This window comes from Sordaria macrospora, chromosome 4 (assembly GCF_033870435.1).
Source record: "Sordaria macrospora chromosome 4, complete sequence".
NCBI classification, from domain to species: Eukaryota; Fungi; Ascomycota; class Sordariomycetes; order Sordariales; family Sordariaceae; genus Sordaria; species Sordaria macrospora.
This window is the reverse complement of record NC_089374.1, coordinates 4,754,091-4,768,503: the sequence shown is the minus strand read 5'-3', so window position 1 is coordinate 4,768,503 and position 14,413 is coordinate 4,754,091. Positions and strand designations below refer to the sequence as shown.

The following is a 14,413-nucleotide window of genomic DNA, read 5'->3' as shown; positions in this document are numbered from 1 at the left end:
GTCTGGTTTGGCCAGTTCCGCGAAAGAGGAGGGAGATCACGTGTGGCTGGTGGGGTTCACATTGAAGTACCGGTAGTTGCCCTAATGCGTTGTTACAGTGACTTGTACTAACAATTACCACTACATTGCTGTACATCTCATCTCGACTGCTGTTCCTTTGCCATTCTATCCAACAACTCCATCTTCAACTTCCACAAGTAAACAAACCAAATCAAACCACCACCACCATCTACCTCCCCACCATGGTACTCGACATGCTCGCTGCTGCCGAATTGAAATACCGTTCTCTCCCTTGCGCGGCCGCCGCTATCTTTTCATGATGCTTCATCTGGTGCGCCCTGGCCATCTTGTTCATGGACGCGTCGGTACCGCGGAAGGACATGATGGTAGGGAGCGCGCGGAACTTGCTCGTCGTTGCCTCGACCTCGACTTTGAATACCGGCTGACCTTCGTAGGCCTCGGTTACAACCCTGCTGTTGCATTTGACATAGCCGTCGCCGTCTGTATTCCCCTCAGAGGGTGGATCAAATTCGACCTTGACCGATGCCTGCGCCCCTCCATCGGTGCCGTAAACAAAATGAAGCTGGCACCATACCAAGATCCTCAACGCCCCCAACCCGTCCGTCCTCGTCGTTACGAATACTGCGCAACATTGGAAGTTCCTCGACCCCTGGCTCAAGAACAGCCTGCGCTCCGAGTCCCAGCTTTCCTCGGGTTGGAACTGGCTTTGTTGCGGGAGATACTTGATGTCAGCCATGGCCGCGAACACCTGCGACAAGTTGAACGCCCACCGATGACTGGAGCCCAGCATCGTCGACGCCACGGGCGACACCGCCTTGGGGATGTAAAACACCCTGCTCTTGCGTAACATCGGCTGCTGTCCCGGCCCCGTCGGCCACGTCGGCAAGCTCTCGGGCATCACGCGGCAGTACAGATCCGAGCCATGCTGCTGCAAGAACACGCCGATAGCCATGCCCTTTTCGCTTTTGTGATAACACCCGAGGTCAAGAATATACGTCCCCTCGGTGTTTTTAAACCTGGAACTACTGCTCCTCAACAATCCTCCACCCCCCGGCGCCGGCGTAAAGCGCAACCCTTTGCCCGTAACATAACACTCGGCGTTATACAGCGGGTTACCCCAGATCTCAATGTCCCCACATTCCGCGAACTCCTTCGGACTCGGCGCCAGAATGCCCCAGTGCTTCTGGTGCTGTATGCCTGACCCCTTGCCAGACTTCCACGCGAACAGACTGAAGTCATTCGTCTCCTTGACAATTTCCTCCTGCAGCCTGATAAACGCCTTCTCTCCTTCGCCGTACAAGAACGGGATTTGCACGTCAAAGATACCGAGTAAGCAATAAGTCATATCCTCCGGACGAGTGGTCACCCTCGAAGAAGCCCATGACATGCGCTGCGCCACGGGGATGGTCGGGAGCAACGCGCTATTCTCGAGAACCGACTCGCTGATTTGCGTGATCTCGGCCAGCACGTGTTTCAAAGCGGACTTTTCACCGACAAACTCCCATTTGCTGTTGTAAAACCCCATCTGCAAAGGGGCGATGAGCTCCTGCAGGGTCCACCCTCTCGTAAACCAGCGACATGCCCCGAAGCGACGGACCTTCTCCTCGTGGCTGAGGTGCTCCATTCGCTCGGCTTGGATGTATAATGATGATGAGGGTGATGATGTCGTCGAACCCGTCCCTGCTCCGGACCCGGTAGCCGCTGAGACATTGCTGCCATCGTTACTCCCTCCATCATCCGACACCGATAAGCGCTTCTCACTCCGACCGTGACCATTCTGCCCGTGCCCGGCTTGAAGTGGGAGTCCAAGTCCAATCCTGCTACGCCCCGTCCCACTCCCCCCTTCCGTCCCGGGCACGGGCTCCAAATCCTCCAAAAAAGCAAAACACACCGTCGCCCCTTTATACCATTCCCACATACTATTAATCGCCTCCATCAGCTCCGCACTGCTCGTCTTATCGATACAGCATGTGTCCACCCAAGCCCATTTGATCCCCGATTTCTTGGCCCGTTGACATGTCTGTTTGATCTTTGCGTATCCCTTCTTTTTTTCTAGTTCATGGCGGGGAAGAAGCGTGAAATCCTGGAAAGTCACTTCGTCGTCTGGTGAGGGGTACCAGGTATGCGAGAGGATGGCGTAGGAAGGGAGTTGAGGGGCGGGGAGCATGAAGGATTGGAGGGTTAGGGTGGTGGTGTTTATTAGGCGCATGTTGTCGGTTTGTTTCTTCTTCGATTGAGATTTTGGCTGAGGAACTGTGAGGTTTGAATGGGAGGAAAAAAATCCAAGAAAGTTCTTGAATCCTTTCTTTAGCTTATGGTCAATGGTGGCTGTCGTTGGATTTAAACAGACCAAGATTTCAGAAGCTGAACAATTATCTCCAAGGCTTCTGGGGGTTGTTTCATAAAGCGCCATCTTCGCTCGCTACACCCACGACGAGTCGTATCGATGCGGTTAAAGTCCGAGCCGCGCTCACTACTAATGGTCAGATTTTAGGCCGAAACAGGGGTGAGCATCACCCACCATCCTGGCGCATATCTTACCTATTTGGGAACTAGCTGGCATGGCATTGCCGGGGATTTTTGGGAAGGATTCAGTGAACTGGGGGGGGGGGGGGGGGGGGGGGGGCTGGGTAGACTGAGAGATGGTGCGGTTGGCGATGCTGTGGCGGCTTTTTTGGTCTTGGTTGTTTACTTTCTTTTCCCGACCTCTATTTTCCTTGTCATTTTTGTGTTTTATGAGGGTGAACTTCTCACTCACAACTTATTCTTGATGTTTGCGTTCACTTCGTGCTTTTGCTTCTCGTACCCATTGATCTCCTACTTGCTGGGCACTCTGCCTGATGTTTTCTGAAATTGTTGGATATTTGGACAATGAGCTTGTTCAGGGATGATGTATCACATCATCACCACCAACGTTTGCGATGGCGATGGCGATGGCGATTGTTGTGTTCGGCTTGCCGGGAAGTTGTCATTGACAATGGTTTGCCCTGTTCATGTTTCTCATGGCAGATCCCAAACAATGCTGGACCAGATAGGGGAAAACACTGACAAGCTGGCCTACGAAAGTGATGCATACACACCAAGCCGGACTAGTGAAGAAGGTATATAGGAAGCAGCTCTCCAAGTGGTTGAGCCTCTCTGATCCTCGTCTCTCACAGACTCAACACCACCGGTACCATCTATAAGCCCTACATTACATATATATCATACACTTCTACACAAGCCCCCATGATAGTTACCGCTCAGCATGAACAGCTTTTACACTCGCTTCGATCATCTCAGGCAACCCCAGGAGTCCAGTCAAGTTCTGGAATAACCGCAGCACAGCGAGCACAAGTCCCCTTGTGGCAGCAACCAAAGCAACTGATTCTCGCCTCTCGGAGATAAACGAGAAGGCCAAGGACTCAAGGAGGCATCAAGCCAACTTCAAACTGAAGCTTGAAGACGCTGTCTACTGCGAAGTAGTCACCGTTTCGCAGCACGAGCTTCAGGCCAAAGAGACCCTTGGCCCTGTGAAATGTGAAAAGTGAGAACCAAAAGGGGCAATCTGTCGACGTCGCTGAAAACGGATGGTCCCTTCTCCGGCAAACTCGCCAGGGGCCGCGGTATTCGCCAATCCGCAGCGCCGCTTCGCCGCAAAAGTCTGAGAAAAGACAATGGTCTAGAGCACCGGTGCAGGGCCCGGGCTTGGAATGTGTGTCGGCGGGCGTTCGTGCTTGGGACAGATTCAGCATCACGCCCAGCAAGCCTGTCGGGATGGTCTTAGATCTGTCCAACGACAACAACCATCTTATCAATGGCCTGCTTGTTTCTATTAACACCATCTTGTATATCGCTGGGAATTGGGGGGGGGGGGGGGGGGGGGGGGGGGAGGCGGAAGATTGACATGCCCATGGCCCTGAGACGCTCGGAGACGGTGCTGAGAAGGCCGGGGTTCAGCACCCTGTCTGGTGCTCGATGGCTGACCACCGCGTCTACCTTGGTTTTCGCATCAACGATGAAGACTCGATCGGACAACTCCGTTTATCACTCGACCATTTATACATTCCGCTCTTATATATCACTCATCAATGAACCCACCCCCACAACTGGCACATACATGCCGTAAACCACTTAAACCTCCGACCACCAAGGCGATATAAACGCGCCCTCACTCATTATCACCAACAAAAATGCCACCCACCGATCCGTGGACGACCAGCAAGGTCACAATGCCGGGCCGCAACTGGCACATCCCCCGTGTCTCGCAAAACAGCAGCGGGACAAAGACATGGACCCTCAACTCCCGTCTGTCCCAACCTGACAGAACAACAGAGGAAAGGAATCCGACAGAAGAAAGCGCAAAGACTGCGCGATATGCTGTATCGACGAAAGAGCAGCCCAAGATACCATTATCGAGAGGCGGCACATGGGAAAGAACACCAATCCAGACTTTCTCATCCACAATCCCGCCGCATAGGGTTTTGAAGCCGATCGCAACATTATCTGGCTACAAGACCCTCGAGAGTGCTTCAGGCTCTCTGAGCCTGAGGGTCAGCAATTCGCTCAAATCCAGCAGATAATTCGTGATTGTCTCTGTATCACCGCACCGGACATGATCCGCCCCCGATCTTGACTTCCGTACACAGTATGCGGTTGTTCGTGCGGGCCCTCACGAGGAACGGACCAACCACGACGAGTTCAAGGGTGACAGTTGTCCCGGCGTCCGCGCGACCAACCGTCGAACTAACCGCGAGTACAATGTCACTATGGTGGATGACGAGATTTGTACACGCTGACGCTGTACGGCCCGTGCTTAGAAGGCAGGACCGCAGACCGCTCGGCAGGTCGTGCCTTGACCACCTAGGCAACAAGCGCAGTTTGGACCGCAAGATCATGTCCATTCCACATGCTCATCCGCGAAGCAAATGCAACGTGTACCAGTAGTGATTGCTACACCTGGATGCATGGATGCCTGTTGAGACTGGCATGCAGTGCAACCGTTGCAACGCCTTCTTGTGACGAACCGTTACAAGCACAGGAGTATTATCGCTGGGATAGAACAATAGAGTAACGGAGTAGTAGCCAAAAGGTACCGGTGGATTTTGATAGCTATTGCTTGCTGAAGAGCCCTGTATTCAGGAATCCTGGGGAGGCCTTCCTTTATACTGGTCCTTCAGTATGGCACCGGCGCCCGGCGCACGTCTCATGCCCTACGGGAGGCGGAAGTAGACGTTAAAAATAACAACAACAACCGGCGCCCGGCGCGGCTCTGATTGGTCTATCTAAGTGCTTACATAAGTGACCCCTGAATGGATCGTAACACTTCTGCGCTCCTGGCAAAGTCCTTCTCAGGAGAATATCGCCGCCATCTGGAACAAGATTCCAGACTAGATGTACATGGAAGACCATGCCGGCGGTACATCAAGGAACCCCGCCGACCGGTTGTGTTTTACAAAGAATGGGAGAAGTTTGTAACCGACAAGCTTAGAGGTACCGAAGAGCATGTCCTATCAAACCTGGAGACCATTGAGTCTACAACCGAATAGGTCATCCCCAACCAAGTCACCAACGAGAACATGAAAGACACAGAACAAGTGGTTGTTTGGAGAGAGATTGTGTGGAATTTGGAGTTCACGACGAATATCAAGGTCGGTACAAGGGTTGGGCATCTCATGAGTTAGTCTATCATCTCAGTCACATTTGACTACCTCTACGAAGTTATTCAGGAAGTCTTTTTGTCTGTTTGATGTATCATCTACTCTGTATCTTCTTTATGCTATCGTTTAGGCTTTTCCCTTAGTCCTGCTCTTTCTTTCCAGTCTGGTTGCTCTTCTTTATTCAATCTGATACTCAGCAACCAGCTTCTCGTTCTGCCTTGACGGAGTTCAATCCTCAAAGGATCCCTGCCCAAACAAACCCGACGGGCTCCAGCCCAGGTTGGTCTTTAACGACTTCGGAACCACCGACGCAAAGAATCCCGGAAAGAACTTCGCGACCTTCCTCACCATCCTCCCCATACTATGGCCTCTCATCAGGCTTCCCTGCCAATACGCAACAGAGCCTGCCAATGCGCCGATGCCAACGCCAACAGCCATGACCCGGGACTTCCCCTCCTAAGAGAGTCCCTGAGCCCAGCGGTTGGTGACGTTGGCATGGAGGTATGACTTGACGTTCTCGACAGCCTCGTCCACCACGCTCTTCTTGGTGGTAGCCCGGGATGGCACCTTTGCGGCGTTTCGATTCCGGCCCTCGAACCATGGATGATTCAGCACCTGTTGAAGAGTGGCGCGATCCTTGGGGTGCCATGTGAAGATGGACATGAGCAGATCGGAAAGTTGGTCGATCTCTGCGTCTTCCAGCTTGACGGATAGTTTATCGTGAGAGACCGGTCGCGCTTTGCTGCTTAGCTGGCGTAAGTCTGAGAAGGGGAGCTTTGAAGGATTGGTCAGCAGTTGCCCGCTCATCTGCTTGACTTCCACGGCCGTTACACCCGTCCATAGCGCGTCGGTCATCGTGCTCTTCAACAAGTCCCGCCCGAACTGGGTGTGTCCTGCGCTCTTCTGGCCCACAGTTTGTTCATCTCTGTGCCGCTGCCACTCCTTCCTCGCGATATCCGTGACGGGCTCAAACTCCGCCTCCGCCTTGCCCAACTCCTCCGCCGGAGTCTTCTGATCGTGCTCCTCGTAGAACTTGGTCCTGAACGGCTCAGGCATCGGGCCCATATGTTTTTCCATATTGATCGAGAGCTCGTCTAACCACGCGCCGTCCTCCTCATGACCCATCGGAGTGAGCCCCATGGCCAGCCAGGCAATGACGCAGCCCAGGGACCAGATGTCGGACGAGTACGATAGAAGGTCGCGTACTCCGAAGCGCTCCTCGGGTGCGGCCCACCGGGTGGGAATACCTGTCCATCCCGGCTCAGGCGGGTTAGAGGGGGAGTAGGACACTCCGAAGTCAGTTACGGCGAGCTGGGTGGCGCAGAGACCGCTGTGGTAGGGAACGCTCGTGCACGGGATGAGGAACTCGGGGACGGATGGAGCAGAGGCGCGGGTGACGGGCTTTTCGTCCTCGATGGAGATGACGCGGACGGGTCTGGGCGGTACCATGTGTTTCAGGAGTTCGGCCTCAGGAAGCGAGTCGACGCCGTCGCGGAGGCGGAACAAAATATTCGAGGGCCGGAAGTCGCCATGGCAAAGACCGCGAGAGTGCATGAGCTCGAGGGACTTGGCAAGTTGGAAGCAAAGGTCCTTGATCAGGGAGCGGCAGTGGCCGTAGTTTGTGAAGATGGATTCGGCAGTAGCAGCGCAGAGGGAGAAGACGAGGGCGAGGTGGCGGCCATTGGGACCATCGATCCAAAAGTGCTCGAGCGGGGGTGAAAGATGGAAGTTGGTTTCGAGTGTTGAGCGATCAATGCCGTGGAAGGCATCCAGTGTACGAAGCTCTGCGCAGTCGGGCTTCGAAACCTTGGCGGACATGACCTTTACTGCACGCCACTTCAGGATCGGGGAGGAAGTGTCCTCGCACAGCCAAACGGTGCCGTAGCCACCGGCGCCGAGCTTGCTCACCACTCGGAAGCGGCCGTTTGCACCGAGTCGGTCGCCGAAGATGATGGGATGGAAGCCGCCAGGTTTGTAATCGTCGAGTGGCTCGACGGTTCCAAAGACATCATCTTCCACGTCGTACGGAAACTCTTCCTCGTCATCACCAGGGAGAACGGACGGATTAGCGTAGGGTGTGCACATGGTGGCGGTGGCTTAGGGTGTGTTACGGGCCGTTTCTATGTTTGGTCGGTGTCGAAGGTCGATGGTCTGACTGGGAAGTGAGTTTTGTGGGTTTGGTGATGGAGGGTAAATTTGGATGCGCCGGAGGGAAGAAACAGAAGGATTGTGGTTTTATAACCCTAGCCACTTCAAGTGTCACTTCAATTGTCACTGGGGCCTGGAATGGCGTAGTGAGTCCGGTGTGAGCCTTCTGTGATGTGCGCAGGGTGAGAGTTCGTTGAACAACAGTGTGACAATGCGCACTAGGCTTTTTTTTCGGGTGACGTTGCCGTCTGGCATGACAGCTGGCCACGGCTGGAGATTGAAACCGTCAAACGCGCCTTCTTTGTTCCGAACCTGTAATTCCAGTGCAAACAGGAAGGTGCAACCAAACAATGGAGGCCACCAAGGTACACAGCAGAGTTCAGGTGAATGGCCATTCAGATGAAAAGCACACTCCAGCATCCATTCACTGGTCAAAGCTAATTGTTGTAACAGGCACATTGACCACGAATGGTCTTATCGGACTGCACATTGAACAACATCTGACAATATGAAAGATCATCACATAACCCCTTTGTGACGAACCGTTACAAGCACAGGAGTATATCGCTGGGATGTAGGACAACGGTAGTAGTAGCCAAAAGGTACTGGTTGATTGTGAAAGCTATTGCTTGCTGAAGAACCATAATAACGAAGGCCGGGAGGCCTTCTTATATACTGGTCTTCAGCCCCGTCCCGTAGTCCCGTAAACTCGGGACCTATCTGATTGGTCAATTCTATCTAGATACATGAGGCTCAACGATTGGATCGTAACACCCTTCATTCATTCCATGTGAACTTGGCCGTCTGATACACGACTATAGGCTCATTCATCTTCATCCAGATGAGGCGGGCGACAAAGGAGCGGAAGTGGTATACACTCACTCAACGATATTTGGCTATGGCCCGTAATCCTATGCCGTGGGCAAGAAAGCCATTTTGTCTTGGCCCACATCCATCCATGTTGTTCATGCACTCTGAAAACCATCAACCTTGTTCTATATACCGTGATTTCAGTCATTCACTGAACCGCTATCCAAGGTTTCACAGCTACTTTCTCTTCATGTTGACTGGTACCCAACCTGAAGCAATGTTTCGGCCTCGAGCGCGAACTGGACCGTGAACAATGGCGGTGTTATCCAAAGGTTACCTGCCAGTTCAGTGAATGTTCTGTCTTGCTCAAGGACAGCTCCAATGTTCGTATGTGTCTTCAGGTCCGTCAAATGTCTCCTTTTTCGTCCTCCAGAACCATAAAAGATCACCTTTTTCCAGATACAGTTGTCTTCGGGTTTTCTCCTGGCTTCATCACATCCCAAGGTCAACCATACGACACCAACTCGATCAACGCTTATCACCAGTCATCACAAAATCCTCTCTACAGAACAACACCCGGCACCAAGATGCCTGGATACCGAAGAAGAACCGGACGCAAAACCGGCTCCTTCCCTGAATTTTGGCCTGATGAGCATGATGTTCCTGTCAACCTCGTATCGACCTACAATGCGTTCATGAGAAAGCCTGAGCTGCTACCAGGAGAAGAGGTTCAGATTGTGGACTACACTCACCTCAACTCCGAAAGCCCCGGAAAAAGAAGCAAGGTTAGGATTGATTGGATCAATTACACTTGGCACCGAGAGGTGGTCCCAATCCGCAAAGGCGAAGTGGAGGACATCGTTCGTGCTGAGGCAGACTCTCTGGGCTTGAAGTACGTAGGGATCCGCCAGGGCCCCCATAACACCGAAAGCGTTTACGAAAACGGGTTCCCGACTATGATTTGGGACCCGAGAACCGGCCGAACCAGAAAGCAGCAGAGAAAAGCCGACTGGCACATCACCCTCGTAATGGGCCACAGTATCAATGAGATTGTCCTGCACGGACATATGTTCATTAACTGGGACGGATTGGCCGATACTCCCATCACGATCGTGACAAATCCGAAGCCGAAGACGGAAGGGGGGGAGAGGGAATTCTTACATGGTGGGCCCGAGGTTTGCAAGCAATATTGGGGCACTGTTAGGGGTAGTACTCTGCCCTTGAAGGGCGTCGCAGAAGCTGCTCCGGAAGCTCCCACTACTTAGGCAGCCTGCTTTTCTGGTTTCAGTTGGTCAGTACCTACACCCTTTTACCTGAAGCTAGTCCCGGCTAACCAGCAACAGCATCGCATTGCGGTTGGTTATCGTCTTTACAAGCGGCTTTAGTAGGATACCCTTGGCTTTCGCACCGGAGTTTTGATGAAGGGATTGCGCAGCTCTTCACATAAGGAGTTGTGCAGGAAACGGATCAGCAGGAAGCAAAGCGCCAGTTTTGACGGTGACACTTGAGGAATTTGTTCGATACTTTAAGAGATGAGGGGAACTTTGGAATGGCTCAGAAGTAATCTACTAGGAGTCTGAATCGGAAGGGTTTTACAGGTTGATACCAAGTGTAAAAAATCGTTTAGGGACATATGATAAAGATTATTGGAAAAACAGTACCAAGTAGTCCAACATGCACAAGTGATGTCCGCCACTGAAATAATGCTTAACCCATCGTGATTATCATGCCCGTGATATAGCTAAACCCCTAATGTCCAAGTATATGCCACATTTATGCGTGCCTTCGTTGATGAACAGAAGCCACATTATCCAGTGCTGGTGTAACTAAACTTGTTTGCCGAACACAGTAGTTGCGCACGCGATGATCACATCCTCTTCTTGTATCTGTGAGCGAAATATTGCAGTGGACCTTTGATTAAAGATATCCAGAACCCCTTGCATGTACGGTCTCTCCAGTTTTGTAGGGGTGATCAACTTTTCCACGTGAGGGAGACCAAGTGATCGCATCGCTTCCCCAGCACGGTTGATTATTACCGGAGTGTAACGCTGTTACCAAACTTTCTGTAACAACCAGCCAAAGACACTCAACCAGAACGACTAGCTTTCAAAAAGACAGCATTTCAAAATTCAATTGACCGTGTAGATAAATGCACCGAAATCTGATAACCGGTAAGAAATGGCCAGTTACTGTCCTTTTTCCATTTCTGGACAGTTGAACAGGGCAGCTTGGAATCCCAGAAATACTCCGATGGTCCGTGCTGTGCCCCCGGATCGTTCCTTCTCACGATGAACAGTGAGCACTCGAATAAGTTGATCAACAGGCTGTATATGCCGTTGTTTCTGAACGGACTGGATGTTTGTACCTACATAAGGTATGTATGTAGGTTTGGGGCGCATCGTGAACGGCAAAGGGCTTTCTGCATTTCAACACCAAACACAGCTAGAACAGGGCGCGGGGAAAACAGCGTGATGCGATGAGTTATGCTTCAAAAGCTTCCCCTAAAGATCAAAACAGAAACGCGCATTCAAGACGGAGGACATTGCTTCTCGGCCGTGTTCAGGACCGTGGGACAAAAAGCCATAGCATGCATGTCACGATGGATAAGCGATGAGTCACAAGAACGCAGGGATGGCTAGTCGAGCCGGGCGAGGTGAGTGAGCTGGGCAAAAAGCACAAAAAAACATACAACACCAGGGATTCGCTGGTCGTCACCGACCCAACTACTAGTCTGGCCCTCAGTGGCTTATCTATGGGAGAGCGGACGGGATCCCGAGTTCTCCACTGGGTATGGTCGTATGTGGCATTCTTTCTTTGCAGTTAATTTATGTATCCCAAGTTACGAGCGCGCGATCAATGAAATCACGCCGTTTTGATCACTTCACTGCTGATGATTACTAGTAGCTGTGACTGACTGACGCCAGTATGCTGGTTCTCCTCTTCGTCGTTGAATGTGGGAACCCGGCCGCCCGACGGAATGCAACTCTGTAATAAGTTAGGGAGGAGAGTTAGACGGGGAACAAGCGGGATTGGGATTTGGGATATTGTTGCCTGGTTTTGGCGAGAAGGGGAAGGTGACGAGTGAAGGGTTGAAAGGAGACGCTTTTTATCTGGTGCTCATCATGATGGCTTGAACACTTGAAGGTATAGGCACGACGCAGAACATGCCTATTTCCTCGCAACCAAAATGGCGCAGTTCGACTGTGTAGAAAGACTCGGCGTTTTGGTAGTTTTATTACACTATTCAATCAGCCACCTCGGACAAGTACAATGGTCTGTTCTCTAGCTGCTCATTCATAAAGGCGTGGTGGCTTATTACCCATGTTTGACCACTCGAGCACCTGAAAGGACGATGTGGGGTAGGAGCCACGGTTGTAGTGAACTTTTACGAGGAAGTAATGAGTATAAAGTTCCCTGATGGCTCCTAGAAAAAAGCAAAAGAGCATCCTCACCATACGCAACAGTCTCCAGCATCTAAAAGCCCAATGGGCTTTTGAACAAAACCCAGAAAATTACCTACCTATCCAACGGCAACACGGCGTAACCAAGTACGTCAAAAAAGACTGCAACTCGTCCACATGCCGGAAGTCGTCATCATATGTGTGACTAACCGTTACGAGCACAGGAGTATGTCGCTGAGAATAAGAATAACGGTAATCGTAACCGAAAGGTATTGGTTGACTGTGGAAGCTATTGCTTGCTAAAGAGCCGGTATTCAGAAAACTCTGGGGAGGCCGTTTGTCACACGGACATATGCCACACTGTCAAACGAGCATATGCCACACTGTCAAACGGGCATATGCCACACTGTCAAACGAGCATATGCCACACTATCAAATGGGCATATGCCACACTGTCAAACGAGCATATGCCACACTGTTAAACGGGCATACACCACACTCCTGGTGTCATACGAGAAAGACCTACATGTATGCAGATTGCTAGATGCCTTGGAGCCTCAGGTGACAAAGACCCGTACATACTAGATAGGTACCGTTTCCCTTTGGCATAAGAAGGCCTTGAAGCCCAACCTTCCTCTAGAGGTTGAAAGGACCAACAAGGCCTTCGAGACCAAAGTAGTTTATCAGCTGAATTGAACTACTGTTCCAAGCCCAGAATACTGCCCTTGTCACACCGTTCTTATATATCGGCCTTCATAGACCCGACCCATTGGTCCCGCGGACCCGAACCCAGGGCCCGGGACTTTGGGTCCTTCCTTCGGGTCCAACCTAATTAGTCTGTTAGTTCTATCTAACCTAGCTTACATAAGGGATCGATTGGATCGTAACATCAGGAACGTCAGAGTTGCTACGCCCCAGCCGGGTATGCAACCCTGTCTGTCTTCCACAAGGTTCCTAGGATAAACTCACCCTAAGAGAGAAAAAGGGAGAAAGAGGGAGAAAGAGGGAGAAAGAGAGAGGAAGAAGATAGGGGGTTGCGGATAGAGGCACAAGAATAGACGGAGAGAGACAGAAAAGAGGCTTTTGGGGCGTAATAAACCCTGGTCTTAGGATCTGCGTCAATCTTGCCAGTATCGAGAAGCAGCTTAACAACCGCCTCATGCCCATTTTCTGCCGCCATATGCAGCGCTGTCACTTCATGCTCATCCTTAAGATCTGCGTCAACCTTGCCATTCCTTCGCTGCCTCCGCAACCTGTTAGATTTCAAAAGGTGGAGTCTGGCTCTTCTGGCCATCCTCTATCAAGATTATCGGTACCAATCACCTCGTTTTGGGCTGAACAAGTTGCATTAGCGTCAACACAACTTAGAATAGGGATCTGATGTGACAAAGGGCAGTGTTCTGGGCTTGGAACAATAGTTCAATTTAGCTAATAATCTTTTTTGGTCTCGAAGGCCTTGTTGATCCTTTCAACCTTCATGAGAAGGTTGGTACGTACCGAGCCCGGTGTGCCAGGCATCGGCGCGAGTCCATCTAGTTCATCTGCCTACAAGTAGATCTTCTGGATGCTAGCCTTCGTCCAATTGCCCGTCAGTAATTCTGGTCGGTGGTTTAATTGATGAATGTTGCTGGCGAAAGTCCCTATGGCATTCTGTCGGTAATCCGGTCGGCAGTTTGACTGATGAATGTCGCCGGTGAATGTACCACACCGTACCCGTACATACTCTACTTGCTTTATGTTATGCTCGTATGTGTCCGTACAATGCCACATCATATCGGACAATACTTCCATCCATCATAAGCCAGTCTGCTGCACAGCGCCGAAGGCTTTTCACTGTGTTGTGACTTTTGTCTTTCATCCCGTCCCATCTTTAGTAAAGTGCTGTCATGGCTCAACTAAACCAATTCAAGGGGTCTCCAGCTTCTGATTTGTTTTCCGGAATCACAGAATGGAGGCAGAACCACAAATCACCCATACAACAACTCCACGCAAAGGCACCAACAACAGCAGCCCAAGCGCACACACATCATGACATTTGCGGCGTTAACATCGACGTGAAAGCCCATGCCAAACGATAGTAAACCCATTCAGAAGGAATGAAAACAATTTCCCGTTTGCTCATACCCCGTCATCCACAACGAGTTCGGATGTTCGCAAGCAGAGGTATGCTTCCATGCACCGGCCTTCTCCTAGCAAGCATTGCTTCATCATGGAAACGCTTTGGTGTTTGACAACTTATCGTCAGATTGACCAGCTGTACCCAACAATCTTCCATGTAAGTGATGCCCCAAGCATGAGCGTTTGGTAAAGGAAACAGCGACTAACAGCTTTGGGTTTGGTATTGGAAATCAGCGGATGACCGGGCAAGGGAGTAAGTAGCCCAACAACAATGTT

The 14,413-nt window shown here is 51.4% G+C and overlaps 4 protein-coding genes across 4 annotated transcripts; 2 read left to right on the top strand and 2 right to left on the bottom strand.

The window, feature by feature from the left end:
- Nucleotides 1-76: 76 nt before the first annotated feature.
- Nucleotides 77-2,610, bottom strand: SMAC4_12918 (uncharacterized protein). The gene has a single exon (XM_066091156.1). The coding sequence runs from the start codon at nt 2,432-2,434 to the stop codon at nt 230-232; it is 2,205 nt and encodes a 734-aa protein (XP_065946974.1). The 5' UTR covers nt 2,435-2,610; the 3' UTR covers nt 77-229.
- Nucleotides 2,611-4,193: 1,583 nt separating this feature from the next.
- On the top strand, nt 4,194-4,799 carry SMAC4_09558 (uncharacterized protein; the record flags this gene model as incomplete). The annotated part of the gene is made up of 1 exon (XM_003344378.2): nt 4,194-4,799. The coding sequence occupies one exon, from the start codon at nt 4,194-4,196 to the stop codon at nt 4,581-4,583; it is 390 nt and encodes a 129-aa protein (XP_003344426.2). The 3' UTR covers nt 4,584-4,799.
- Nucleotides 4,800-6,116: 1,317 nt separating this feature from the next.
- Nucleotides 6,117-7,745, bottom strand: SMAC4_09559 (uncharacterized protein; the record flags this gene model as incomplete). Its single annotated transcript, XM_066090974.1, has 1 exon — nt 6,117-7,745. One exon carries the CDS (start codon nt 7,743-7,745, stop codon nt 6,117-6,119), a length of 1,629 nt encoding a protein of 542 aa, XP_065946973.1.
- A 1,055-nt stretch (nt 7,746-8,800) lies between these two features.
- Nucleotides 8,801-10,527, top strand: SMAC4_09560 (uncharacterized protein). The gene is made up of 2 exons (XM_003344380.2): nt 8,801-9,909; nt 9,962-10,527. Exon 1 carries the CDS (start codon nt 9,008-9,010, stop codon nt 9,881-9,883), a length of 876 nt encoding a protein of 291 aa, XP_003344428.2. The 5' UTR covers nt 8,801-9,007; the 3' UTR covers nt 9,884-9,909; nt 9,962-10,527.
- The last annotated feature ends 3,886 nt before the right edge of the window (nt 10,528-14,413 follow it).